This window comes from Canis lupus, chromosome 13 (assembly GCF_011100685.1).
Source record: "Canis lupus familiaris isolate Mischka breed German Shepherd chromosome 13, alternate assembly UU_Cfam_GSD_1.0, whole genome shotgun sequence".
Taxonomy (NCBI): domain Eukaryota; kingdom Metazoa; phylum Chordata; class Mammalia; order Carnivora; family Canidae; genus Canis; species Canis lupus.
In genome coordinates this window covers 23,408,283-23,433,299 of record NC_049234.1, presented here as the reverse complement: position 1 = coordinate 23,433,299, position 25,017 = coordinate 23,408,283, and the positions used below count along the sequence as shown (strand labels likewise).

Below are 25,017 nucleotides of genomic sequence, written 5' to 3'. Positions count from 1 at the left end.
TGGGGATTTACTGAAATTCCTTGATACCTTTCTGATGTCCATAATCTCTTCAAATGTACTAAAACCCAGTGAATTCTGATTTCTAAGCATTAGGCCAGATATTACGAGTGCAAATTTGTTCATCCACTGTTTCTTGAAATAAGCCTAGCCTGGCTAATTCATATTCTAGAGTAGAACTTACAAAGCCCTGATTGCGTTCCTGTAGGAAAGGGGTATATTCAAAGAACTCAGAAGAGAATTTTATCAAGTTGCCTCGGTGGATACATGAGGAAAATAAAGTCCAGAGATTTTAAGGGAACTTCCCCAACACATTATTTCACAGAACAGGCTTCCCTCCGCATTCTCCACCCTCTGCTTTGGTTTTCCTTCCCAGGATCGTGAAACTTTCATCAAGTCCGCGAAAGACAAAAAGACATGAGAGTTCATTCTTCACTTTATTTGTAAGTCCCACAATGACTCCTCCCAGCTACTAAATTCAAAAGAAAAACTGTAATTCCTCAGTGTTAGCACTAATCTAGGATAACAATCATTTAAGTGTCTATTTTACCCTTCATTTTAAATTGCAAAGTATGTATTTACATGTTTATATACAAAAAACTTCAAAAACAAATTAACCCCAATCTTGGTCCGAGAGTTTCCACTTTAGAAGTGGGATAGTTCTATGCTATGTACATCCTCTTCCAAAAGTCTCTTAGGACTTGGCGAGTTCAAAATATTCATTTGCAAATGGTTCCCCTGTAAGCTTAATTGACCAGGTACTTAATTTCCGAGTAAATCAGAGGAAAGATTACAGAACATGCTTTGTACAATACAGCACCACTACTGAAAATGGCTCGGGGTTTTGTAATCCAAGGTTCCGATTTAAAGCAGAAATATGTGGCATAGAGGGCCACAGCAAAGAAGTGTCCGATTAAAATGAGAGGGTTAGGAGACAGGCTGTAATAGAAAAAAAAAAAAAAAAAACATGTATTAGTAAGACCCAGCAATTAAAATGTACTCATAGAAAAAAAAAAATAAAAATAAAAATAAAATGTACTCATAGAAAGGTTCTAATTATGTCCCATCTATAAAGCTAAACACATATTCTACATTCTAGAGGAAGGACTCCTCTAGAATTGAGGACTCCTCTGCGCTCTGATTCTGATAGCAGGGACAAGTAAATGTTCTTAGACAACAAAAAGCCCTTAGAACTCTTCTTAGCCTGGTCGACATAAACTGCACGTATGGAGCTGTATTCTTTCACTAATCTTGACATCTTGGTCAGAAGGACCTGGATGGCCTAATCTGTGGGAGTATTAGGTTTTTCAAAATGTAACAGAATTGACATTCAGATTATAGGTAATTATGAACAGACCTGACTTAGAGAAATTTACTGCGCAGACTTTTCAAGAATAATTCTACAAATGTCTGCACTGTCAAAACCACGAGTGAGTTTCACAAGTCCCTGCACCCTAATTGAAGTACATTTTAAATACAAATTCCTTGACAATCCATGGCCCCCATGGATCAGATCATGTGGTTAAACCCACCAGCAAAAAACCAGCTCCTATTTTAATCAGGACTGTTCTCCCAGAAGTAAAACACAGGGCTAAATGTTGCGCTTTTCATTTCTCTGAGCTACCTTCTGATTGGGAGTCTAATGGATAGAAAAGTGACAAAATGTAGAAGGGAGGAAAGACTTGCAGTAAATTATAAACAGCGTTCCAAAGAAAATCAGATCTGGTTCCTCTGTGTCATTAAAGCAACTTACACAGAAAGCAGCCCAACAGGACCAGCAACACATTCGCCACCAAGTTTGAAATAAAGAAAACAGGCTTTTCTTAGTTGATGTAGGGAATCTAAAATAAAATTTGGAAGAAAGTTGTTTAAAAAGTTGTTTAAAAGTTATTTCCTTGACTGTTGTAAATTCATTAAGTGATGCAAATATTTTGTGAATTCTTTTTGTCATAAGAACACAATTCTAGAAACCAAATTCCCAGTCTCTAAGATATTCAACCTACATCTCTGAGCAGTAAATTATCAAGTAAAAAGAAGAGCTGTCAATATTAACAATGCCTTAGATCTGTATGGGTTTTCAGAGTGACTCATTAAACCCTCACAACATAGTATTATCACCTAACAATTTTTTTAGTTGGAATAAATGTTCTTTTCAGGTATACCTAGATTTTTCTTTAGAACAGATTTTTAAAAGGATGTAATAGGTAAACTTACTCCAATAAACTTCCTCTAGTCTTTCATAACATTCTTTAAGTTGTACGTTGGCAGATTGAAATTTGAAACGTAAGAAAATCAAGAGTTTAAGAAAAGCTTAAAAAGAAGGACTTAGAAAAACTCAAAACTTGGTTCTTGTCTTTTTATTTACCCATCCACCCATGGCAATTAGCAAGAGAGGTTTGACTGGCAAATCACAATGAGTTGGGTTTTTTTTTCTTTTATCAAGAATAATGCATACAGAAGGTATTTGTAATATATTATCTTTTGTACTGAAGCCACCAAAGCATAGACCACTAGGACCCTGGCCAGTTCACAGAAGTAGCTTTGTTATAAATATCTGAAATAACAGGACTGGAGTTACATTTATTCCCGAAAACCTAAACGTCCAGTCTCATTAACTAATCTCTACATTGCTGGGGTTGGGAGGTGGCACGATCGCCTCTTCCTCCATTTCTAATACTGCTTTTGCTAAGTCATATTTTCCTTAATATACAGACTGACCATCATCACTTTACAATATGGAAACAAAAACAAAAGCATGGGAACATTTCAGGTGAGTAAAAGGTAGATGCATTCTGCTACTTGTGTATTTTAATAGGAGATAAAATCTAAACCTGTTCTGCAGCTTATACTCATTTTATAAAATACTACTTTGAACAGAAATTGAAACTAGTGTTCAGGAAGAGAAAGATTAACAACTATATTACATTTTAATTCATGGCCAGAAAGATCCTCCATCACAACTTTGTGCATTTGTGGATATGCATGAGCTGATTTGCACCAGAGGAATTAATAAAGATACATCATTGAAGAAGTGCTAGGAAGGTTTTCTAATGCTTCCGCACAAAGTGGTGAATATATGATGATTAGAGGTTGAAAGTCTTGCTCAAGGAGGGAGTTACAAAGGGCCACCACTTGGGAGTTAGCAGACTCGAGAAACATTTCTATTTCTGGCCTAATCACTAACTTGTTTATAATTAAGTTCCCTTCCTGGGCTTAAAATCTGCAGTTTGGTAGTTTTCATTAAAAAATATCTATACTTACCATCCTTGGCAGAAAATAATTCATAAAGAGCCTGAGCAAGGATATTCACAACAAAGGAATGAGATGTTTTCCTCTCCCAATAGAATGATTTTTTGGCCTAAAAAGGAATAAGATCACTTATTACATGGTTGGGGGGAAAGCATAAATTAATGTTTATAATCCCCTCAAACTGATGTTTATCCTGAGCACCATCTATAAACAATTATGCCTTATGTTTATCATTCACATATACACACAAAAGATCTCCAGAAGAATGAGTTCCATGACTCTGAAGCTAAATATACTATCATTATAAGCAAAGCAGTCCATGCAACCCAACGTTACATGATATTCAAACAGAAATTTAGAAATTCTGTAAGATTCATGGGTTGCACAGGTCCACAGGTTCTTTACACCTGAACAAGACTGCCTAAGAACCAGGTTCCTAAGTACAGATCTCCCCCCAGAAGTCCCCATTCCTCTTAGATTCAGAAAGAGATCCACTGAGACATTTTTGACAAAGAATAATTTAATATCTTACCTGGAAAACAGCTGCATCGTCATAAAGGTCAGGGATACTCTTTAGCAATTTTCTCCATAGTTTTAGATCTTTAAAAACAACAGTCATTCCTCCTCCGGTAAGAGGATGCCTCATATTATAAGCATCTCCCAAAAGAAGAACACCTGTAATGAAAGAGAGAATTTAGATTATGACATCATCTTGGATGCATCCCTTAAGACAAAAAAATTCTGTAAATTTATACACATTATGAATGTGAACTAGAAAATAACGTGAAAATACAAGGGAGCAAATCATGACGACAATCTGTTGAGACAAAAATTCAATTAATATTTATTAATGACTATGTCCCAGATACTGGGGATCGGTAAGAACAAGAACACGGTCCCTGCCCTCATGAAAGTCACATGTGAATCTAAGTTTAAATCAAACAATGCCAAAATATTTATAAGGCCTCTTTCACGAAAAAAAAAAAATTGGGGGCATAAAAAGCGAGTCTCCCACAAGAGAAAAAATGAAGAGGTCAGCAATATTTGCTGCCTAAGATTCCCAGGCCACTGTCAGCGTGGTTAATGACCCAACACTTACAGGGACATTTCAGCAAAGCATTTATTTAATTTAATCGGAAAGGGAAATAGAGAACCATAATAATAACGTTAAGGTGGCAAAATTATGGATAATTTTCTGCAATGTCCCAATATACTATATTTGTAACTAATTATACAATACATATAATAAATATTGTAAAAAGGAAGCTTCTAAATATTAATTCAAATTTTTTATGTATTACTCTAATATCTTCATTTAAAAAACACAAACTACAAATAGCTTTTTTTCCTCCTTCTCCATAGAACATTTCTAATCCCACCAATTATTGTTGGCATGTTGTTTATATCAATTTGGCATTGGCTTCTTTATTCTGCTCTGTGTTCATTTATTTATATGATTAGTAGTTTATTACACATGTTTTTCCATAGCAAATTCAATCTGCTTATGTGCAGGAACAACAGTATACCGACAGCTCCCATTCAGACCTCTCTTTGGAGTTCCACACCCACATTTCCAGTGGTATTTATACATATCTACGCAATGCCTTACCGGCACTTCATACCCAACATGTCCAAAAGTGAACTCCTCACCTCTTCCTACACACTTCCCTAAACTTACATTCCTTTTCCTATATTTCCAATATTAGCAAATAGCTGGCAAAATTACCTAACCCTGAAACCTGAAACCCATCAAGAGAACTCACTCTCCCTTACTACAATAGCCAATGAGTTACCAAGTTGCATGCATCCCACATCCTATAGAGCACACGATTCCATTCCTTCCATTTCCATTGCCACAACCTGAGTTTGAATCTTATATCACCATTTCATGGAACAATTCATAGCCTTAATATAAGCTTTAGCCTGACCCGTCCTCCAAACCATCTTCCACAACATATCAGAGTAAGATCTCTAAAATAAAAATCTAGTCATGCCACTATCTTATTTAAAACTTTTCAATGAACTATTAGAAACTAATAAATGAGGTCAGCAAGGTTTCACGATACAAGATAAATATACAAAAATCAACTGTACTTCTATAATTAGCAATAAAGATTCTTACAATGAAATTAAGAAAAGTCTATTTACAATAGCATGAAAAGGAATAAGATACTTGGAAGTAAGTTTAACAAAAGGGATGTAAAATACTCTGAAACTACAAAATATTGTTGAAAAAATACATTTTCTTACTACATTTACAGTAAAATTAATTTGACAAGAATTCCAATACACTTCAATGGGGAAAGAACTGTCATTTCAACAAATGGTACTGGGACAACTGGATATCCATATACAAATGAAGTTAAACCCCTTATTCACATCATACACAAAATATGACTCAAAATGGATCAAATACCTTAATGCAATGGCTAAAACTATAAAGCACTTAGAAGGAAATACAGGAGTAAATTTTTGTGACATTGGATTGGGCAAAGACTTTTGACATCAAGAGCAGAACTGACAAAAAAAACCCAAACAGATAAACTGGACTTCATGAAAATTAAAAACTTCAGTGGACATCTTCAAGGAAGTGAAAAGACAATCCCATGGAATGAGAGAAGTTTTTGCAGATCATTTATCTGATAAGGGGTTTATGTCTAGAATATATAAAGAACTCTTAGAACTCAACAATAAAAGTTTTTTTTAATTTGACCAATTAAAAAATGTACAATCTGAATGGACATTTCTCCAAAGAAGAAATACAAATGTCCAATATGCACATGAATAGATTTTCAGCATTATTATCCATCAGAGAAATACAAATCAAAATCACAATGAAATGTTACTTTACAACTGCTAGAATGGGTATGGGCAAAAAGACACATAATAACAAATGTTGGTATAAATAAATAAATAAATAAATAAATAAATAAATAAAGTTAGTGAGGATGTGTAGAAATTGGAACCCTCATACATTGTTAATGAGAAGGTAAAATGGGGCAGCCCCTTTGGAAATTGGTTTGACAGTTCTTCAAAGAGTTAAACAGTTATACCCAAAAAAAAGTGAGTATTAAATCCACACAAAAACTCATACACAGATGTTCACAGCAGCATTGTTCATAATAACAAAAAGTGGAAACAAACCAAATATCTATTAATTGATGAATTAGGATAGTTAAAATGTAGTATTTCCACACATGGAATACTACTTGGTCACAAAAACAAATGAAGGACATTCTACAACATGGATGAACCTCAAAGAAGCCAATTACAAAGGATCCCCTGATTGCATTCATAGGAAATGTCCAGGATAGGCAAATCTATACATACAAAAAGCAAATTAGTGGATGCCTGGGGCTAGGAGTTGGGAGAAAATGAGCGGTGATTGCTGACGGGTACAGGGTTTCTTTTTGGGGTGATATAAAGGTTCTAAAATTGACTGTGGTGATGGTTGCATGTATCTATGAATATACTAAAAACTATGAGATCCCTGGGTGGCACAGAGGTTGAGCCATCATCTGCCTTCAGCTCAGGGTGTGATCTTGGAGACCCGGGATCAAGTCCCACATCGGGCTCCCCGCATGGAGCCTGCTTCTCCCTCTCCCTCTGCCTCTCTTTCTGTGTCTCTCATGAATAAATAAATAAAATCTTTTAATAAATAAATAAATAAAAAGAAAAACTAATGACCCGTAAACTTTAATGGGTGAGCTATATGATTTGTGAATTACATCTCAATAAAGCCATCATATTAAAAAAAAAAAAACTTTTCAATGACTTTCCACTGCTTACAAGATTAAAACTAAGCTTTAAATAAATACGTTACCTTTCTACTACCCCTCTGACACCTATCCTGTGCTCCAGCCTTAGGAAACCACTGGACTTCTCTGAAAACGCTGCCATCTCTCAGCCATCCTGGCCTTTGCAGATATTATTCTTTCTACCTAGAAGTCCCTCATTTCACTCCACCTAGTGAACTCCCACTAATCCCTCATGTCCCAACTCCAGTTTTATTTCCTGAGACATGTCTTCCCCAGTCACCCCATAGTTCACAAGCTCCCCTCCCTGCCGTGTATACTGTCCTTCACAGTGAATCTCGTGGTACCATGAGTGGGCTTTTACTACAGCATTTATCAACACTGTTCTGAAATTACCAGTTTATACCCCTCAACTAGAAAATTGCCTTCTCTAGGGGCACCTGGGTGGCTCAGCCACTTAAGCATCTGCCTTTTGCTCAGGTCATGATCTCGGGGTCCTGGGATGCAGCCCAGTATCAGGCTCCCTGCTCAGCGGGGAGTCTACTTCTCCCTCTCTCTTTGCCCCTCCTCCCCGCTTGTGTTCTCTCTCAAATAAATAAAATCTTTTGAAAAAAAAAAAAAAAAAGGAAAATTACCTTCCATATATTTAGGACTACACTTAACCGTTATAGCCCCAATAACAAGTCTAATGACATACAGTCAATATTAAATAACAAAGACATCATAAATCTAATTTTGGTGTTAGTAATGTGTTCATACACAGTAACCAATTCTCTGTCCCACATATGATTCCCAGTAGCATACATTCTATCACGTTACATTTGGAATATTAAAGTTGAATACGTAGGACACCCTTTACAAAATCACCCCAATAAAATAATACCTCGTTTGTTCACTGGTGAAGAAGGAAGAAAACTTGCTGGCATAGATCTCAAACGAGAATTCTGAATGGCTTCCAGGAACGGTTCTTTGAGGTGATCTGCAATAAATCCCACCCCACCAAATAAATGGTTTATAAACTTTCAATTTCTAATTGTCACATGTTCTTATCAAGTATAAAATACCTTCTATTGTATGTTACATATAATAATATATGTCCTATACATATTACATATGCCTTGTGATAAATCAAGAACTAATTATTTTATTACTACAATTGTTCATTAAGAACCTAGTTATTCATGCTAAGGAATCTGAGAAAAATTTAATGTAAATAGATACACAGACAGCTGGATGAACAAAAAAGCTAAGAAGAGTGAAGCAAATCCAGAGGAGATGAGATCATATTTAACACTTAATTTACCTTCACCACCATATTCTGGGAATAATAAATATACTAGCAGTCCACAAACAGCAGGTGGATACGTATGGCAGAAAAAAATGTAAGTTGTAGAGAGCTCTACCTTTCTGAGATTCAGTTTCTTCATCTATAATATGAAATGCTGCGAAGAGTTAATCTCTGAGATACTCCCTAGTTTTAAAGTTCTTTGCTTCTAAGTCATATAGAAAACAAAATATGGGACCCCTGGCTGGCTAAGCGGTTGAGTGTCTGCCTTTGGCTCAGGGCCTGACCCCGGGATCTGGGATCGAGTCCCATATTGGCTCCCTGTGAGGAGCCTCCTTCTCTGCCTCTATCTCTGTGTCTCTCATGAATAAATAGGAAGAAAGGAAGGAAGGAAGGAAGGAAGGAAGGAAGGAAGGAAGGAAGGAAGGAAGGAAGGAAGGAAGGAAGGAAGGAAGAAAAGAAGAAAGAACGAAAGAAGAAAGAGAAAAGAAAAGAAAAGAAAAGAAAAGAAAAGAAAAGAAAAGAAAAGAAAAGAAAAGAAAAGAAAAGAAAAAGAAATGTCTTTTTATACAGTTCCCAATGTAATCTGGGAATACAGGAACAGAATGCCTAAGCTGAAATTATTCCATTCCTACAAGGAGAATTTCAATAACCTAAAAAGATTAATATAAACCTATAAATGGTTTCCCACCATGATCTCAGAGCAGTCTGTTCTAAACCTCTAGATTAGGAAAAGCAATCTACAACAAAAGAAAAAAACGCTAAAAATATATTATTTTTCTTAAATGTGAATAAGTCATTTTTCCTCTGAAAGCTTCAAAAATGGCTGAAGTGCAAATGATTTGAAATGTTGAAAATATCATTATTAAAAATCTAAGTTTGGGGCATCTGGGTGGCTCAGTCAGTTAAGCATCCAACTCTTGGTTTTGGCTCAGGTTGTGATTTCAGGGTCATGAGATGGAGCCCCACATTAGGCTCTTCGCTCAGCACAGTCTGCTTAAGACTCCTTCTCCCTTTGCCCCTCCCCACCTTGCTCGCACGTTCTCTCTCAATCTCTAAATAAATATATAAAATCTTTAAAAAAAAGAAATCTAAGTTTGTCCATGTATACCTTCATACTTCTTAATATTCTGTTATTAAACAGAGTATGTTCACTTAGATTAAAAAAAAACTTCTTGAAAAAGAAACAATTTTTAAACAAAATATACTCCTACCAAAGACAGTTTCCTATTACTACAATCACATCATAACTGGCAAGCAGGGTTCCCCCTCAATTTTATCAATATGCTTAATATTTTAATTAATATCTTAAATTTTTACTTTAACTTACATCTTCCCGTTCTCAAAAAAGAAAATGCCAGAAAGTAATTTTTAGGAGTGTTTTTACAAATATGTCTGAAATCTCACGAAGACTTTCTGTATTCAATTCCAAACTAAAACTGATCTTGAAGATCGCTCACGGTGCCCGACATGCCTGGCCTCGACCTTGACTCCACCACTGGCTAAGAGTTTATCCTTAGAGGGTCTTCCTGACTCCTAGTTTGCTCATCAATAAAACTGGGATAATGATAAACCCTACCTCAGAGGGTGACTGTGTAGATAAATGAAATTATGTTTGGAAGGTTCCTTACAGTAGATATTCAATCAATGGTAGCTACAGTTTCTCCAAAAAGCAAGCGCAAAAGTAATGAAGTAGGAGAGACAGTTCAAGGATTCAGAGACCTTCCACTATCCAGACTACCTTTAAAAAGTGCCATCTTTCCCAACACTAATAATTATTCTGAAAACAATGATTTAAATTAATATATAAAATTCTATTGAAACTATTTTCTTAACAAAACAAAACTCTTTACTTTGCTTCATTTTGCATCATTTCTATTGGTATGCCTTTAAACCCATGGATCTCTTCTTATTCAATGTCTAATCTGTCATTGATCCCACTGGTACATTTCTCAACTTAAGCACTGTGATTTTCATTTCGAAAAGCTCAATTTGAATCTTTTTAAAAAAGTGGTGTGATACGGTATTTTTAATATCTTCTCCGTCCCTAACTTTTAAGAAATATGGATTGGTTTTAATAGATTAATTGATTTTTCTCCTCATCAAAAATAGTGTTTGTCTAGTAACTTTTTTAGATTCATTGCAAAACATTGTGAATTCTACCTTGTTGAGTGCCGAATATTTCCATATTCCTGTAAATATAATTGAGTTTTGTTCTGAGTCACAATTTAAAAACTAAAGAAAGAAAGAAACTATTTTCTTTTAATTTGGAGATTTCTGTATGTGGTAGTTAAACAGCTCAGCTCCAGAACACCTGACCGATGGGGTACACTTTTTACCTGCCTTTCTTCTCTCTGACCTAGTTTAGACCCAGCTTTTGTGAGAACTGGAGATGGACAGCCTTTTGTGATGTTTGCTTTCAGACTACAGATTACAGTGTGCATGAAATCCTATTTCTTACCAGGTAATTGTGGGTAAATTTTTTCAGCCATGTATTCTCTTAAGTTCCTGGGCATTTCTCCTCGGATGTCAACAAGTACTCGAGTTTCATTAGATGAAATCTGATAGATGAGAACTGGACTCGGATTAGTCAAAATAAGTTCAGCATGATTTGCCTTAAACTGTGGTGCATTCTAGAAGAAAACGAAATAAAACAAAATATTTTAATAATTTTCAAATTTCAAGTTGCTGTCATTTTTCTACCATTACATTTCTCTAGTACCTTCATGAGAAAGCCAACAAAATGAGACGAAACCGAAACTTTATTGGAGATCAGGTTTTTCCTGAACTTGGAAAAAAGTCCATCTGCAACAACAGTCAATGGAGCATGGAGTTCCTACAACAAAGATAAACAACACTCAGCTAAACAGCCAGAAATAAACAGTAAAAGGACCATTCTTTTAAAATGTGCGTTCTTGGGGATCCCTGGGTGGCTCAGTGGTTTAGCGCCTGCCTTTGGCCCAGGGCGTGATCCTGGAGTCCTGGGATCAAGTCTCGCATCAGGCTTCCTGCATGGAGCCTGCTTCTCCCTCTGCCTGTGTGTGTGTATCTCTCTCTCTCTCTCTCTCTCTCTCTCATGAATAAATAAATAAAATCTTTAAAAATAAAATAAATAAATAAATAAATAAATAAATAAATAAATAAATAAATAAATGTGCGTTCTTGGAAAATATTCACATATTTTATTGGACATTACAGAAGATAACACTAAAGAAGAAGCTGCTACTGGCCTCAGGTTAATGAATGACCACTCTCTAGAGATGGACTGTCTGCTTTGGAAGCACTATCATCCAAACCATCTGGGATTAATGATGAACAACTACAAAGCAAGTGTGGACCACAGAACACTGAATCTCATCACAAAGTCCAAGGATGACTCCACTGTTTATCCTAGAATCTTCTAACTTTACATGGTGTTTTCACTCAGTGGCTAGGGTTTAAAAGAAATTTTGTATGAATGGATATACGCGTCCATATTACCCTGCAGTCACCCCCATCAGAGTTTCTAGGTGGTGACCCTAGGGATCAGCCCAGGAGAACCAACAGATTAGCCTTTCACTTTCTCTATTCTTACTAAACCAGCGTGAGCATGTACTAGCAACTATTTTACTCTATTTCTGCGGGGATTCTTACTTCCTCCTTTCAGATTAAAACAATTATTTATTTTATCCTAATCATTTCATTCATGTTGAACCCTTCCTTTTTTCACCTTCCAGGTCCCCTCTGCTTCTCTGCAAGTGTATATTTCTCCTTTCAATCTTTAACACTGCTGATCTAGGGGCACCTTGGTGACTCAGTGGTTGAGCATCTGCCTTTGGCTCAGGTCATGATCCCAGAGTCCTGGGATCAAGTTCAGCATCAGGCTCCCCATATGGAGCCTGCTTCTCCCTCTGCCTATATCTCTGCCTCCCTCTCTGTGTGTCTCTCATGAATAAATAAGTAAAATATTTTTTAAAAATACTACTGATCTAGTGGTGCATGTCTGCAACGTGTTGCCATCTGAAATCTACTCTGCTGCAGATGGCTCACTTAGAACTCAGGCTATCAGATGAATAAATTGGTGGGCCTACTTTTCAAAGGAGTAGGAGAAAAAGAAGGAAAAACGTCTCTTAGGAAGAGCTAACATTTGCTATCTCTCACCTTGACGTCCCCGGTTTCTTTATCCCTGTATTGAACTCCCATCACAGCATCATCTTCTTCCAATAATTGTAGCACGATGCCTTCAATGAACTTTGTACTAAAAGATAAACAGAAATATAGCATGCAGTAGCACACTTGAACAATTTAAAAAGGGAATAATAAATTCCTTATTCCTTATCTCCAGTTTACCCATGTAAACCACACACACGTGTACAGACATGTACATATAGAAGGTCTGGAATGAAGTAAGTGTGGTTTTCATTTCCTAACTTCTTGAAATTGAATACATATATATACTAACGTAATGATTTTTTTAAAGTAACATGAGATTTTTACCTCAATTAATTAAAAAAATACATGCAGAAAAACTTTAGGCACCACACAAATGTATACACAAATGGGAAAATACTGATTTTGGGAGTTTATCCACCAAATTATTCAGAGTACTGAATAATTACTTCTAGTCAGAAGAATCATGGGTAATTTTTACAATCTTCTATTTTTGTGTATTTTCCCATGTTTCTACCATGAACGTAGAAAGCTCAGTCCCAAGGTAAGTCCACTTACTTCTTCACTTGCTTTCTCAACACTTAAGCCTTTGTCAAAGACATGAGGGTTCTCATGTGTTAAACTTCCTCAATTATAGTGCCTAAAGACTAGGGGCAAATAGAAGTTAATAATTAAGAGGAAAGAAATCCTCTGTTCTTTTAACAGGAAATACCATAAGCACAAACCCCAACTCCCAAAACAGGCAAAGGACTTAGACTTCAGTTATAACTGCATCCTCCAAAGTCCCACAACATAAAAACAAAACTGCACAATGCATTTAGCCAAAGGAAAAATCTCAATAGTTCTGTGTCCTTCAAACAGAAATCCTCTATATGATATTCTTGACAAAGGCACTGAAGATCTAACGTTCTTCTACCTTACTGTTTAGTACACCTACGTTCCAGCCCATACCCAAATATCAATGACAATTGACAAGACCATATTTGTGCAAGGGCCACGTTTAAATGCGTCTTTCTAACATTATATATCCAAGTAGTCTTACTTGGGCTCTGCCATAGCTGCTTTCCGGAGACCCATGATGAATCTTCCATGATGGAAAGCTCTTCCACTCCGCACCTGACTGTTTTCTGACACAGGGTAAGGAATCTGAACCTCTGATTTGCTATCCTGATCATGGATTATGTAGCCATCTACCACCTGGGCATCAATATCTTCCACTGCATCTGCAAAACAGTTCAGTTCAAAAAAGTCAATTTTGTTGACATGCCCAGGGTTGTATGAGGCACCAGAGGACAAGCAGCCATCAAAAATGAGTCTCTGTCTTCACAATGCGATGAAACCATTTTGACAACTGGACATTAATAAAGCTATTTCAGAAATCTTTTTTTTTTTTTAGATTTTATTTATTCATGAGAGACAGAAAGAGAGAGAGAGAGGCAGAAACACAGGAAGAGGGAGAAGCAGGCTCCATGCAGGGACCCCAATTCGGGAATCGATCCCAGGACTCTGAGACCACGCTCTGGGCTGAAGGCAGCGCTAAACCGCTGAGCCACCCAGGTGCCCCTATTTCAGAATTCTTAATGTGTCTAGAAGACACCTTCTTAGCAAATCTGTAATACTCCAAAAAGGTTAATATTTATATATAAAATGTATTCATTAAATTCCATAGGAAAAGTATTAAGACCCTAGTAATAACAAGTGAAAAGCTTATGGGTGATTCATATAAAGCAACACGGAAATATTGAACATAGCAGGAAAAATGTTCAAAACCTAATTTAAAAATATCAATGAAATAAATTAAAATAGTAAGATACTGAATCTATCAAAATTGCCAGTGATATTATAATAAAACTGATAAATGCAGATTTTACTGGTCATACTATAAAAACATTTTAAGAAAGTAACTGTAGCAATAATTATCAAAAACCAAGAAGTTCCCATCCTTTGATGTAATAATCTTAGTCTTGTAAATTCATCTACTGCTCATCCTAAAGATCTAATTTGTAATTTTTAATAATTTTTAAAGTTATATGAAAGAGTATGTTCAGTATAGTGTTATCTCTAATTAAGAATAACTGAAAAGAGCAGCCCAGGTGGCTCAGCAGTTTGGCGCTACCCAGGATCCTGGAGACCTGGGATTGAGTCCCACGTCGGGCTCCCTGCTTCTCCCTCTGCCTATGTCTCTGCCTCTCTCTCTCTCTATCTGTGTGTCTCTCATGAATAAATGAATAGAATCTTAAAAAAAAAAAAACTGAAAACAACTTAAATATTAATCTAAGTTAGAAAGAGTACATTATGAAGTATCAACTGAGAAGATACTATACATAGGCCTAAAATCATAGTGGTTAATATATTAAGATGAAGTACATTAGAAGAATGAAAGAAATAGATGAAAGAAAATCTTCATAAACAGTTCTGTCACACATCTAGGCTAAGATCAAAATAAATTAGTTTTCTGATATGTTTTTTAATTGCACTTAAAATCCAGGCAGGGACAACCTGGATGAATACTGTCATACATCTGACCCAGAAACAAAACTAGTTTTTTATTATGGTTCTTAAATTATTACAGTTAAAATTCAGTCAGGGAAAAGTACACAGATATCCTAAAAGCTGCCAATTGGCAGTAATATTTAATTTGGATCTCAGGAAATTGCCAATCTTTTCCAACCTAGATATTTGAAGCCCATCTGGTATTTCTATAATTCTTTGTTCAGCTGCTGAGTTTTTCTTAACCCATAACTATAATACAGAAGTACTTGAAATGTTTAAACTGGCCAATTTTAGAACACATCAGAAAATATAAAACATATAGTAGTGGCACAGCAAAATTTTCCCTTGGGTTAATTAACTATCTTAAGATAAGTATATAAAGAAGGTCTACGGGCAGCCTGGGTGGCTCAGTGGTTTAGTACCACCTTCAGCCCAGGGCGTGATCCTGGAGACCCTGGATCGAGTTCCACATCAGTTTCCCTGGATGGAGCTTGCTTCTCCCTCTGCCTGTGTCTCTGCCTCTCTCTCTCTCTCTCTCTCTCTCTCTCTCTCTGTGCATGTGTGTGTATTCTCATGAATAAATAAAATCTTTTTTTTAAAAAAAAAAAGGTCTAATTTAAGATTTCTTTACATCTCTTCCTATCTCAACCTCATTGATAAAATCAAATACGGCAGACTTAGAATACTTTTACTTTCTTAAGCAGACAAGAAGACAGTATCCTACATTTCAATGAAATTCATGCTTCATGAATACTAGATGTTAATAACTTTGAAGCCAGTGACATAACTTACAGCTTTCACTATCTATTAATCATAAAGCTCCACACTTATGACATCAGACTACTGGTCAATATATCAGATAAAATGACATGGAAAGGGGATCCCTGGGTGGCTCAGTAGTTTAGCACCTGCCTTTGGCCCAGGGCCTGATCCTGGATTCCCGGGATCGAGTCCCATGTCAGGCTCCCTGCATAGAGCCTGCTTCTCCCTCTGCCTGTGTCTTTGCCTCTCTCCCTCTCTCTCTGTCTCTCATGAATAAATAAAATCTTAAAAAAAAAAAAAAAGACATGGAAAACACTTCCTACATTTAAAAAAAATGCAGCATTAGTCGCTATAAGGAGGCAAGTTAAAGAAAAAACAAAACTAACAACAACAAAAAAAACCTAAAAAACTGCCTCTGCTAAGGATGGAAAGCAACTTTAAAGTCAAACTACTAGATATTATGACTCATTCTAAAATATAGCATTTAAATTATAATGTGTTAATTTTAAGAATTCTAGATATTAAGCTTAAGCCATAGGGCAATCAATTATTAAAAACTTACATTCAGGGGGCACCTGGGTAGCCCAGTCAGTTAAGCACCCAACTCTTGATTTCAGCTCAAGTATGATCTCAGGGCCCTGAGATCAAGCCCCGCATCAGGTTTCACGCTTAGCGTGGTCTACTTGGGATTCTCTCTCTCCCTTCCCCCCTGCTCCTATACTCCCTAAATAAATAAAATATTTTTAAAAATTTAAAAATAAAAACTCATACTCAGGAAGGAGCAGTATATATTATATTAAAAATCCATACTCCAAAAAGTAACTATTCCAAGTGTTTCTATTATCCACATCTCATCATACTTCAGGGGAAATTAATAGTAAAAATGAATGCTAATAAGGACTCTTATTTTTGCTATTAAGGGTATTCATGGTATGTGGACTGGCTAAAATACTTTAGAGGCTCTCCTTACTCTTGCATAAACTACATATAAAAATCTACTAAGGCTTATTACCACAACCTTGGTGATGTCCCTTGAAATCAGATCTCTAAATGATTCTATGTATGGTCATTAGTTGGAGAGCATTTCCGGTTGCCTGATGTTCAACTCTAAGAGTAACAAAATCTTGTCTCAGGGTATTGCCCCATCTGTCTCAAGTGAACCTCTCATGTAAGGTGGTGGTTAAGAAACCTAAAAAGACGGAGATGGAACTTCCTTTCTTCATAAAATACTCTCTCCACTTCGGTCCTCAGCCCTGTGTGCTTTTGCTTTTCCTCCTCACTGACTGCTCTTCCTCGGTCCCAGCTTTCTGACTCCCACTCACCACACTCATCTCTACACATCTGAGTACCACAGGGATCAGGTCTGGACGTGGCCTGGTAATGTCTAGTCTTGTGTAAATACCATGACTCCTCTTTCTCTCATACCTAACACCTGATTCATCAGCAAGTCCAAATGACTCTTCCTTTGGAAGGGGTTTCCAGAACATAACCGCTTCCCACCTCTCTACTGCTATGATCCTGTTCTAAGCCATCAACTCTGATTCTGCAATAGCCTCTTGACATGTCCCCCTGCTTGTCTTTGCCACTTTATGATCTACTCTTTTTTCTACAGAGTAACATAATTATTTCTAAATAATATTTTTAATCACACTTCTAAAATGTGAGATGGAATAACTCCTCTTCTTAATATTCTCCAATGGCTTCCCTTTGAACATAAGCCAAAACCATATAGCGGGCTATAAAATCCCATGGATTCAGCACCCCTGTGATCTAACCATTCTTTACCTATTCTCCCCTTCACTCATACTACTACAGTCAACACTATCCTCCTCCCCACTCCTCAAAGAATTTGTGTCTGCACAACCCTGAGATCATGACCTGAGCCGAAATAAAGAGTCACACCAATCAATTAACCAACTGAGCCACCCAGGCGCTCCCAAAATACACCTTCTTTATCCTCACACCTACATCTCATTATTGCCCTATTTCCTAAACACTCGAGTGTTTTTCTGATCTCAAATGTTTTTAACCCCAGTCATTTCCCTCTGGGTTTTATCCCCGTAACTCTGCTAAAACATCTTGTCACTGTCACAAGCAACCTCCAAATTGCCAAATCATTCTTCTATGTTCATCTAACCTGAGCTTCATTAGCAAACCACAGCATAGCTGTCCTTCCCTTTCTTGACATATACTCATTCCCTCCTACTAGAAACATTCTCTCTTGGATTAAATGCTTGATCTTTATATATCAGTTTCCCAGGACTTGGTTTACTCTGTCTTCTCTTTTCTCCCTATGTGTTCTCTCCATCATTGTTGTGGCTTTTAACTTCAACAAATATGCTGACACCTCTGAAATGTCTAATTCCAGCCAGTCCAAACCACTCCTCTGCAATCAAGATTCATATATGCAACTTAACTTCTCCACTTGGATATCTCAACATGTCCCACAAACTATCCACAATGCCCATTCCTCTCTGGATCTTCTTATCACCAAATGATACCACCATCTACCAGCTGTTCAAACAAAACCTCAGAATGATTTTTAATACTGCCTTCTCCCATCCCGAAAAAGAAAAAAAAAAAAAAATACTGCCTTCCTCCCTCGTTATCTCACACCAATCCCTTAGTAAGTCACGCCATTTCTGTCTCTTAATTTGAACATCAATCTGTCCACTTCTCTTTATATCCTCTGCCACCACACCAGCCCAAACCACCATCATCTATCACTTGGACTTAGCAATGAGTTTGTAATGGACTCTGCATTGATTCCTGCTACCCCACTGCCACAATCTCAGAGTCTATCCACCACCCTAGGTCCACATGACTTTTAAAACTACAGGGTGTGAGTCAATGGTAAATTATGAAATGAATTCCAACTTGTGAATCATGTACTTGGGTGACAAGTATTTAAAAAGTAAAATGAAATGAATTTCCGTCAAATTTATATATGTCTGTGTGTGCTGGGTCAGGATGTAAAATGTGTCTGTTATTTTGAGTAGATGTCAAAGGTCTGAAGCCATTTTATACAGGCATAAGCCAGGTCATGTCACACTCCTGCTCCACTGACTGCAAAGCCCTCCATGATGTGCTACCGCCTATCTCTCCAACTTTAACCTCAAGCCATTCTCCTTTCCTCATCACCTAACACTTCCTAGCTAGACTGCTCACCTTTTCAGCTCCTTGTATAAAACAGCAAACATTTACATAGTGCCCACTATATACCAGATGCTGTTCTGAATGCTTTCTGTATATGAATTTGTTTCATCCTCATAATAATCTATGAGGCCAGGACTCACATGAAATGCCCATTTTACAGATGAAGAAACTGGTAGACAGTAGGATGAATAACCTAGCCAAGGTTATACAGCTTTTTTAGTGCCTGGGTGGGTATTCAAACCCAGGTAATCTAGTTCCAGAATCAAGGCTCATACTTCCTATATTACCTTCCCTACCACATGAGCCAAGCAAGCTCCTTAAGAGCGACCAATGAATCAGTCTTGTTCACCAGTATATCCTCGGTACCAAGTCCAGCACCTCACACAAAGTAGACAGTGAGTAAGTATTCCCTAAATGAATAGTCAGTGCTTAAAAATCATTGGTTTAACAGATGATGCTTAAATAAAAGATTCTATACAAGGGACATAATATGTACTTCACCAATAATATGTACTTCACCTTTCTTTTTTTTTTTTTTTTTGTACTTCACCTTTCACTAAATTTCATGACCTCATTCTGGTTTTCCAATCTTAATTTTGACCATTTCTATTTTGTAGCCACTTCATTGTATCTCCTCATACACTAAATGCTTATTTTCTCCTTTGCTCTCATTTCCATGCAGATTTGTTGGTAAACAGTAACTTTTAGAAATGTAAATAAATTGGAATTCTCTTTTTACCAGTTATAGGATAGTCTAAAGTGAAAAGTGCTTGCTTATACTACATAACTCCTCCAAAATTAGTATGAACCTACCTTTAAGACCCAGGTCTTCAAGGACACGGTAACCACCTGGCTGCAGAAATTCTCCAACTATCCGGTCGGGCTCCTTTAAATCTCTCTCAATCACTGTCACTTTTCTTCCATCTCTGGAAAGCACGGCTGCCAAAGCAGAGCCAAGTACACCAGATCCCACAATGATAACTTCTGGGTCATTTTGAGAAGGTATTGAAGAGGCAGCTGCTCCTATTAAGGTTGTTTCTGAAATACTGGTTCCTTTTTTGTGCTATTTAAAAAAAAATGTTAATTATATATCCACATTTGCTATCCTTAAATCATGGTACTACTATATAGACACTCTGGACTTACCCATCTTAGGCAAAAGCTACATCCCAAACACTATCAAACCAAATGCACTGCTGTTTTTAAATCCAGATCATATATAAAACCAAGCATATCAAAATATTCAGTTAAATAACATTTAAAATGTATAATTAAAAATAAATTTACAATGTATAATATCCCAATAAAATTAAATATATTTTCCACATATATTTAGAAAATGCAGTTAGACAGACCATACCAAGCTAAATATAAATAATGTTTACAAGGTGCTCCAAAGACTTATTATAGGGAAAATTCTATCATTAATTACTCAAGTCTTCAAATACATACCAGACACCTACCAGATGCAGATCACACACAGCTTCTATTTCAACTTCATGTTGCAAACTATTCAGCGCTTTTTACATGTTTCCATATTTATTTTTATTTTCTCCTTCTGGATTTTCATCTGAAAAACCTATCTTACCCTAAAATCACTTTTATGTAACAAAAAGACTGTCAAATACTGGCTATTAATCTATTAATTGAGAATTATTTAACTCAAGAAAATTCTGAAAGGACAAAATAACTCATTCTGTCCCTTAGGATTGGACCTGTTCACATTTAAGTCTTTAACATATAAGAACATGGGCAGCCCGGGTGGCTCAGCGCTTTAGCGCTGCCTTCAGCCCAGGGCGCGATCCTGGAGTCCCACGTCGGGCTCCCTGCATAGAGCCTGCTTCTTTCTCTGCCTGTGTCTCTGCCTCTCTCTCTCTCTCTCTCTCTCTCTCTCTCTCTGTCTCCTCTCTGTGTATTCTAATGAATAAATAAAATCTTAAAAAAAAAAAAAAAACCCATATGAGAACATATTTAATTTGCGCCATTTTGACACTCTAAGAAAGCCTACTCAGACAGTTGGTTCATTTAGGAATAAACATCAAACCTATTACGAGTTGGGCTGACAATGAAAACTTTATTCATAAGAAGATGAAAAAGTCCTGTTTTGAGAGATCTATGTCCACTGAGAATAACACTGCTTGTTGGGTTTTTTAACATGAGTAATTCAGGTTTGAAATAAGTATTTGTTCTTGGTATGTGGATTGACAAATATAAAGACATTTCAGATACAGAATTTCAAGGAACAATCTTCCTTGGGGTCTCCCCACACACACACACCGCTATGATTAAGATAGGCCCAAATGCCATGTTGAAGGGACTTTAATAAAAGACCTCAGACAAAAAGGAAGGAAATAAAACCTAAAATCTTTTAGAACTTTGATTCTCTGTGATTTTACTCTTTCTTTAACTCTATAGGGACTTTGGTCTTCCTTTACTCTACGGGGACTGGGGGCTTGTCCATTCCATTTTTTATAATTTCTCTTAGAGAAATGATCTTTTTGTCCTTTACCAAGAGAATACTTCCCGTAAGTATTTCTTGATGGCCAGAATAACTGACTATACTTAAAATACTGTTCTGGGAGCAAGATAAGCCCTTTTTGTCATCTTAGCCACTTATTATTAGTTCTTCTTCCTAAGTTTTCCCTGTTACACACACACAATCCTGAAAGGGGCACCTGAGTTAGTTCAGTCATCCAGAGAATGGTCAGGAGAGGCACTAATAGGAACTCAGTGCTCAATGCAGTCTATCACCTCCCTGGTATTTAGGAGTAAGCAGAAAGCCTGAGGCATTTAAACCAACCATTGATTGCTGGCAATCGAATTTTCCCTTCCCAAAAATGTCTCAACATCACATGATGTAATCACATTCCAGCCACCTATACTAGTGTTTGGTGTCCTAGGTACTTGAGACAACACTAAAGATTCCAAACTGAGATTAAAGATTCCCTCTCCCTACTTTGCCACTGCTCCAAGCCATACTCAGCATTATTGCTGCTCAAAGCACTAGTCAAAAGATTGCTTTAAAGGTCTACATTACCTTTAGACAAATAATAGCTACTTTTTATCTGTCAGTTACAGACCACATTAAATTAATTCCTCAACTAACAGCAAGACTGGTGCCATCCTCATCTAATAGAAGAGGTAACTGATTCTTATAGAAACAAAGGTCTTGCCAAAGGTCTTACAGCCAGAAGTTGGTGGAGCAAAACTTATCAATCAAGTCCTCCCTTCTATAGGCCTTACTAATCTGTACTGTGGATACAGTAAAATAATGCAGGTCTAGAACCTTCCAGGAGTAAACTACTTTCTTAGGCCACTCACCCAAACTCCAAATCACTACCACCCCTCACTTGGCCTCCTATTGTAGTCTCTCACCTGAGAGCCCTGCTCCCATTCTCGTGGCCCTGCAATCCACTCTCCACATACCAACTGGAAATGCTCTTTTTAAAAAGTTAAAATCAGGGGAGACTGGGTGACTCAACAGTTGAGCGCCTGCCTTTGGCTCAGGTCATGATCCTGGGGTCTTGGGACAGAGTTCTGATCATGCTCCCTGTGGGAAGCCAGCCGCTCCTTCTGCCTATGTCTCTACCTCTCTCTCTTGGTCTCTCATAAATTAATTAAGTAATTAATTAATTCTTTAAAAAATAATATAAAATAGTTAAAATCAGGGGGCCTGGGTTGATTAAACGTCTGCCTTCAGTTCAGGTCATGATCCCAGGGTCCTGGGATCAAGCCCCACATCAGGCTTCCTGCTCAAGGGGGCAGGGGCCTGCTTCTCCCTCTCCCTTTGCCTCTACCCCTCCCCCCGCTTGTGTTTTCTCTCTCTCTCTCTCTCTCTAATAAATAAATTATTTAAAAAAGTGAAAATTAGGGCAGCCCCAGTGGCGCAGCCCGGTATGAAGATCACACCTTCAGCCCGGGGTGTGATCCTAAAGACCCAGGATCGAGTCCCACGTCGGGCTCCCTGTGTGTAGCCTGCTTCTCCCTCTGCCTGTATCTCTGCTTCTCTCTCTATGAATAAAATAAATAAAAATAAAAATCTTAAAAAGTAAAAATTAAAATTAAGTAAATAAATAAATAAAAAGTTAAAATCAGGTATTGTTACTCCCCTGCTTAAAATCTTCTGGTGCTCTTGGGAAAAGCGAACAGGCCCTAAATATTCTGGCTTTGAAGCCAGACCTCTTCTCCCTCTCACCTACTATTGTCCTCCTCTGCTGTCTTTGCAGGAGGCATAATTTCACATGTGATTAAAGATTAGCCTCAGAATTAGGAACATGACCAAACTGTGGACCTTACTCAATTATCGACACGATTCAGGGCATTGCTACATAGATTTCCTCAATGCCCCACAGGCATCGGGAGAGGAGGGGATTTTTGCCCACGACTTTAATAAAATGAACTGCTTTTTACTCCACTAGCCTTTCGAATTGCTCTGTTACTCGCCATAGCTAGCTGTCATCTATAAGCAGTGGGCTTAACCTGCAGCCGCTTTCTTTCTCCCCAGGTACACATAAGATCCTTACCCAAGGATTTAAGTAAAACATTTTTTTCCCCAATGGCAGAAAGTGATTCCGTCTGCCTTCAAAATGAAATTCTAACATTTCCCCTTTCATAACCAAATCTATATTCATAACCAAATCAATTCCACTTAGCACTGGCTCAACCAACACTAACTGAAATGAAGCTTCTCCTTCACTCCTACCGGTGGCAAGGACGAAGCCCAGAAGAGTCAAGAGCTTACAAAAACAGAAACAAACAAACAAAACAAAAAAAAAAAAAACATGACAATTAAATGGGGATTCGTAGCAGAGTATCTAAATTGTCGCCTATTGGCCTGGAGAGAAGAGGAAAATTCACATCTGAGCGATCGATCCCCAATCCTAATTTTAAAAGAACACGCTCTGCTCGTTTGCCCACTTAAAATTCCACCTACCCTCCTAGACGCAGGCTGCTCTTTATCCTCTGATCCCGGGGGTGACTTGGCCCAGAAGAAGCCAATGAAAGGCAAGGCCGACAGAATATCTGAGAAGAGCGCGAACTGGGAGCCGCTCCGCTGGCGCCCCAGGAGGGCCCCGCTCCGGTAGCGGCAGCGGTAGGAGAGCACCAGGCCCAGGGACAGGAACACCAGCACGCACAGCAGCAGCTCCTTGTTGGCGAAAGACACGAAGTCTCCGCATTTCTTGTAAAAGTACGTGAAAGTGGCAATGCCCAAGAAGGTCCACATGGCTCGGAGCCTCCGCCGGTGCCCCGGGGTCAAAGCGGAGATCCTCCTTTTTCTTTGTAGGGTTCTGGCGATCCGAGGTGCTCCCCAGAACGTGCCACCAAAAGCAGGAGGAGGAAGCGGCCGGGGTCCAGCAAGCACCGTCGCAGGGTAACGACCCAAATCCGCGGAATCTACGAAATCGCAGCGGGCTGGTGTGAGAGCATGTCAAGGGGGCAGAGTCGTCCGGACTTACCAGGCAGTGCTGAAAAACCGCCTGCTCCCGCAGCCCCCGACCAGACCCCCGTCCTGCCGCCAATCCATGGGTCTCCTCCTGGCGGACGGGCGTCCCCGGGTCACCTACCGCCGGCGTCTCCGCGGGCGACGTGCGCTCGCCGGGCCGGAGACTGTCCTCGCTCACCTGCAGCAGGTGCCCCTCGGCAGGCGGACGCGGAGGGGAGACGTCTGGGCGCGGCCTGGCCGGGGGGGAGCGCGGAGAGACACCGCCCCGCGCCGAGGCTGGGAGCGCCCGCGCCCGCGCCCGCGCCCGCCCCCGCCCCGCAGACGCCCCGGGTCACGGCCCCCGCGCCTCCCGCTCCGCGCCTCAGTCTCCCCGCGGGGCAACGGCGGCGTCCAGGGAGCTGGCTCAGCGGGCGGCGGCGGCGGCGGCGGCGGCTCCGGACGGCCTCCCCGCCAGCATCCCGCGCGGCGCTTGGGCGGTAACCAGAGTAACCGCCGCCCACCCTCGGCCCGCCGCGCCACGGGACGGCCGCGGGGCTCCGCCCAGGCGAGGACCAGGGGGCGGGGCGCCGGCCACCCGCCCCGCCCACCGCCGCCGCCGACCAATCCGGGCGCGCGCCGCGCGGTAGGCCGAGATGGCGCTATGTCGCGTTTGGCCAATGGCGGGCGGCGCGGCCCGCGCGGCGTCGCCGGGTGAGGCGCTAGGGCGATGTTGCGTGGTGTGGGGTGGG

The 25,017-nt window shown here is 38.9% G+C and overlaps 1 protein-coding gene across 2 annotated transcripts; it reads right to left on the bottom strand.

The window, feature by feature from the left end:
• Positions 1–415: 415 nt before the first annotated feature.
• On the bottom strand, positions 416–24,591 carry SQLE (squalene epoxidase). Of its 2 annotated transcripts, none has more exons than XM_038555498.1 (12): positions 24,468–24,591; positions 23,780–24,240; positions 19,660–19,909; positions 13,478–13,658; positions 12,427–12,523; positions 11,009–11,122; positions 10,748–10,919; positions 7,885–7,980; positions 3,779–3,921; positions 3,259–3,355; positions 1,751–1,838; positions 416–936 (listed from the first exon to the last, which is right to left on the bottom strand). In XM_038555498.1, exons 2-12 carry the CDS (start codon positions 24,068–24,070, stop codon positions 744–746), a joined length of 1,722 nt encoding a protein of 573 aa, XP_038411426.1. In that variant the 5' UTR covers positions 24,071–24,240; positions 24,468–24,591; the 3' UTR covers positions 416–743. The 2 variants fall into 2 exon arrangements, with proteins under 2 accessions (XP_038411426.1, XP_038411425.1); XM_038555497.1 differs by having other exon boundaries at positions 24,411–24,559.
• Positions 24,592–25,017: the final 426 nt, after the last annotated feature.

Coding starts and splice junctions, on each gene's coding strand:
- SQLE (XM_038555498.1), bottom strand. CDS start 24,070: ATGTGGACCTTCTTGGGCATTGCCACTTTCACGTACTTTTACAAGAAA. Junction 13,659..19,659: donor TGAAGACCTGGGTCTTAAAG/GTAGGTTCATAC, acceptor ACTGTTTTGCAG/ATGCAGTGGAAGATATTGAT. Junction 7,981..10,747: donor AATTTACCCACAATTACCTG/GTAAGAAATAGG, acceptor GATTTATTGCAG/ATCACCTCAAAGAACCGTTC.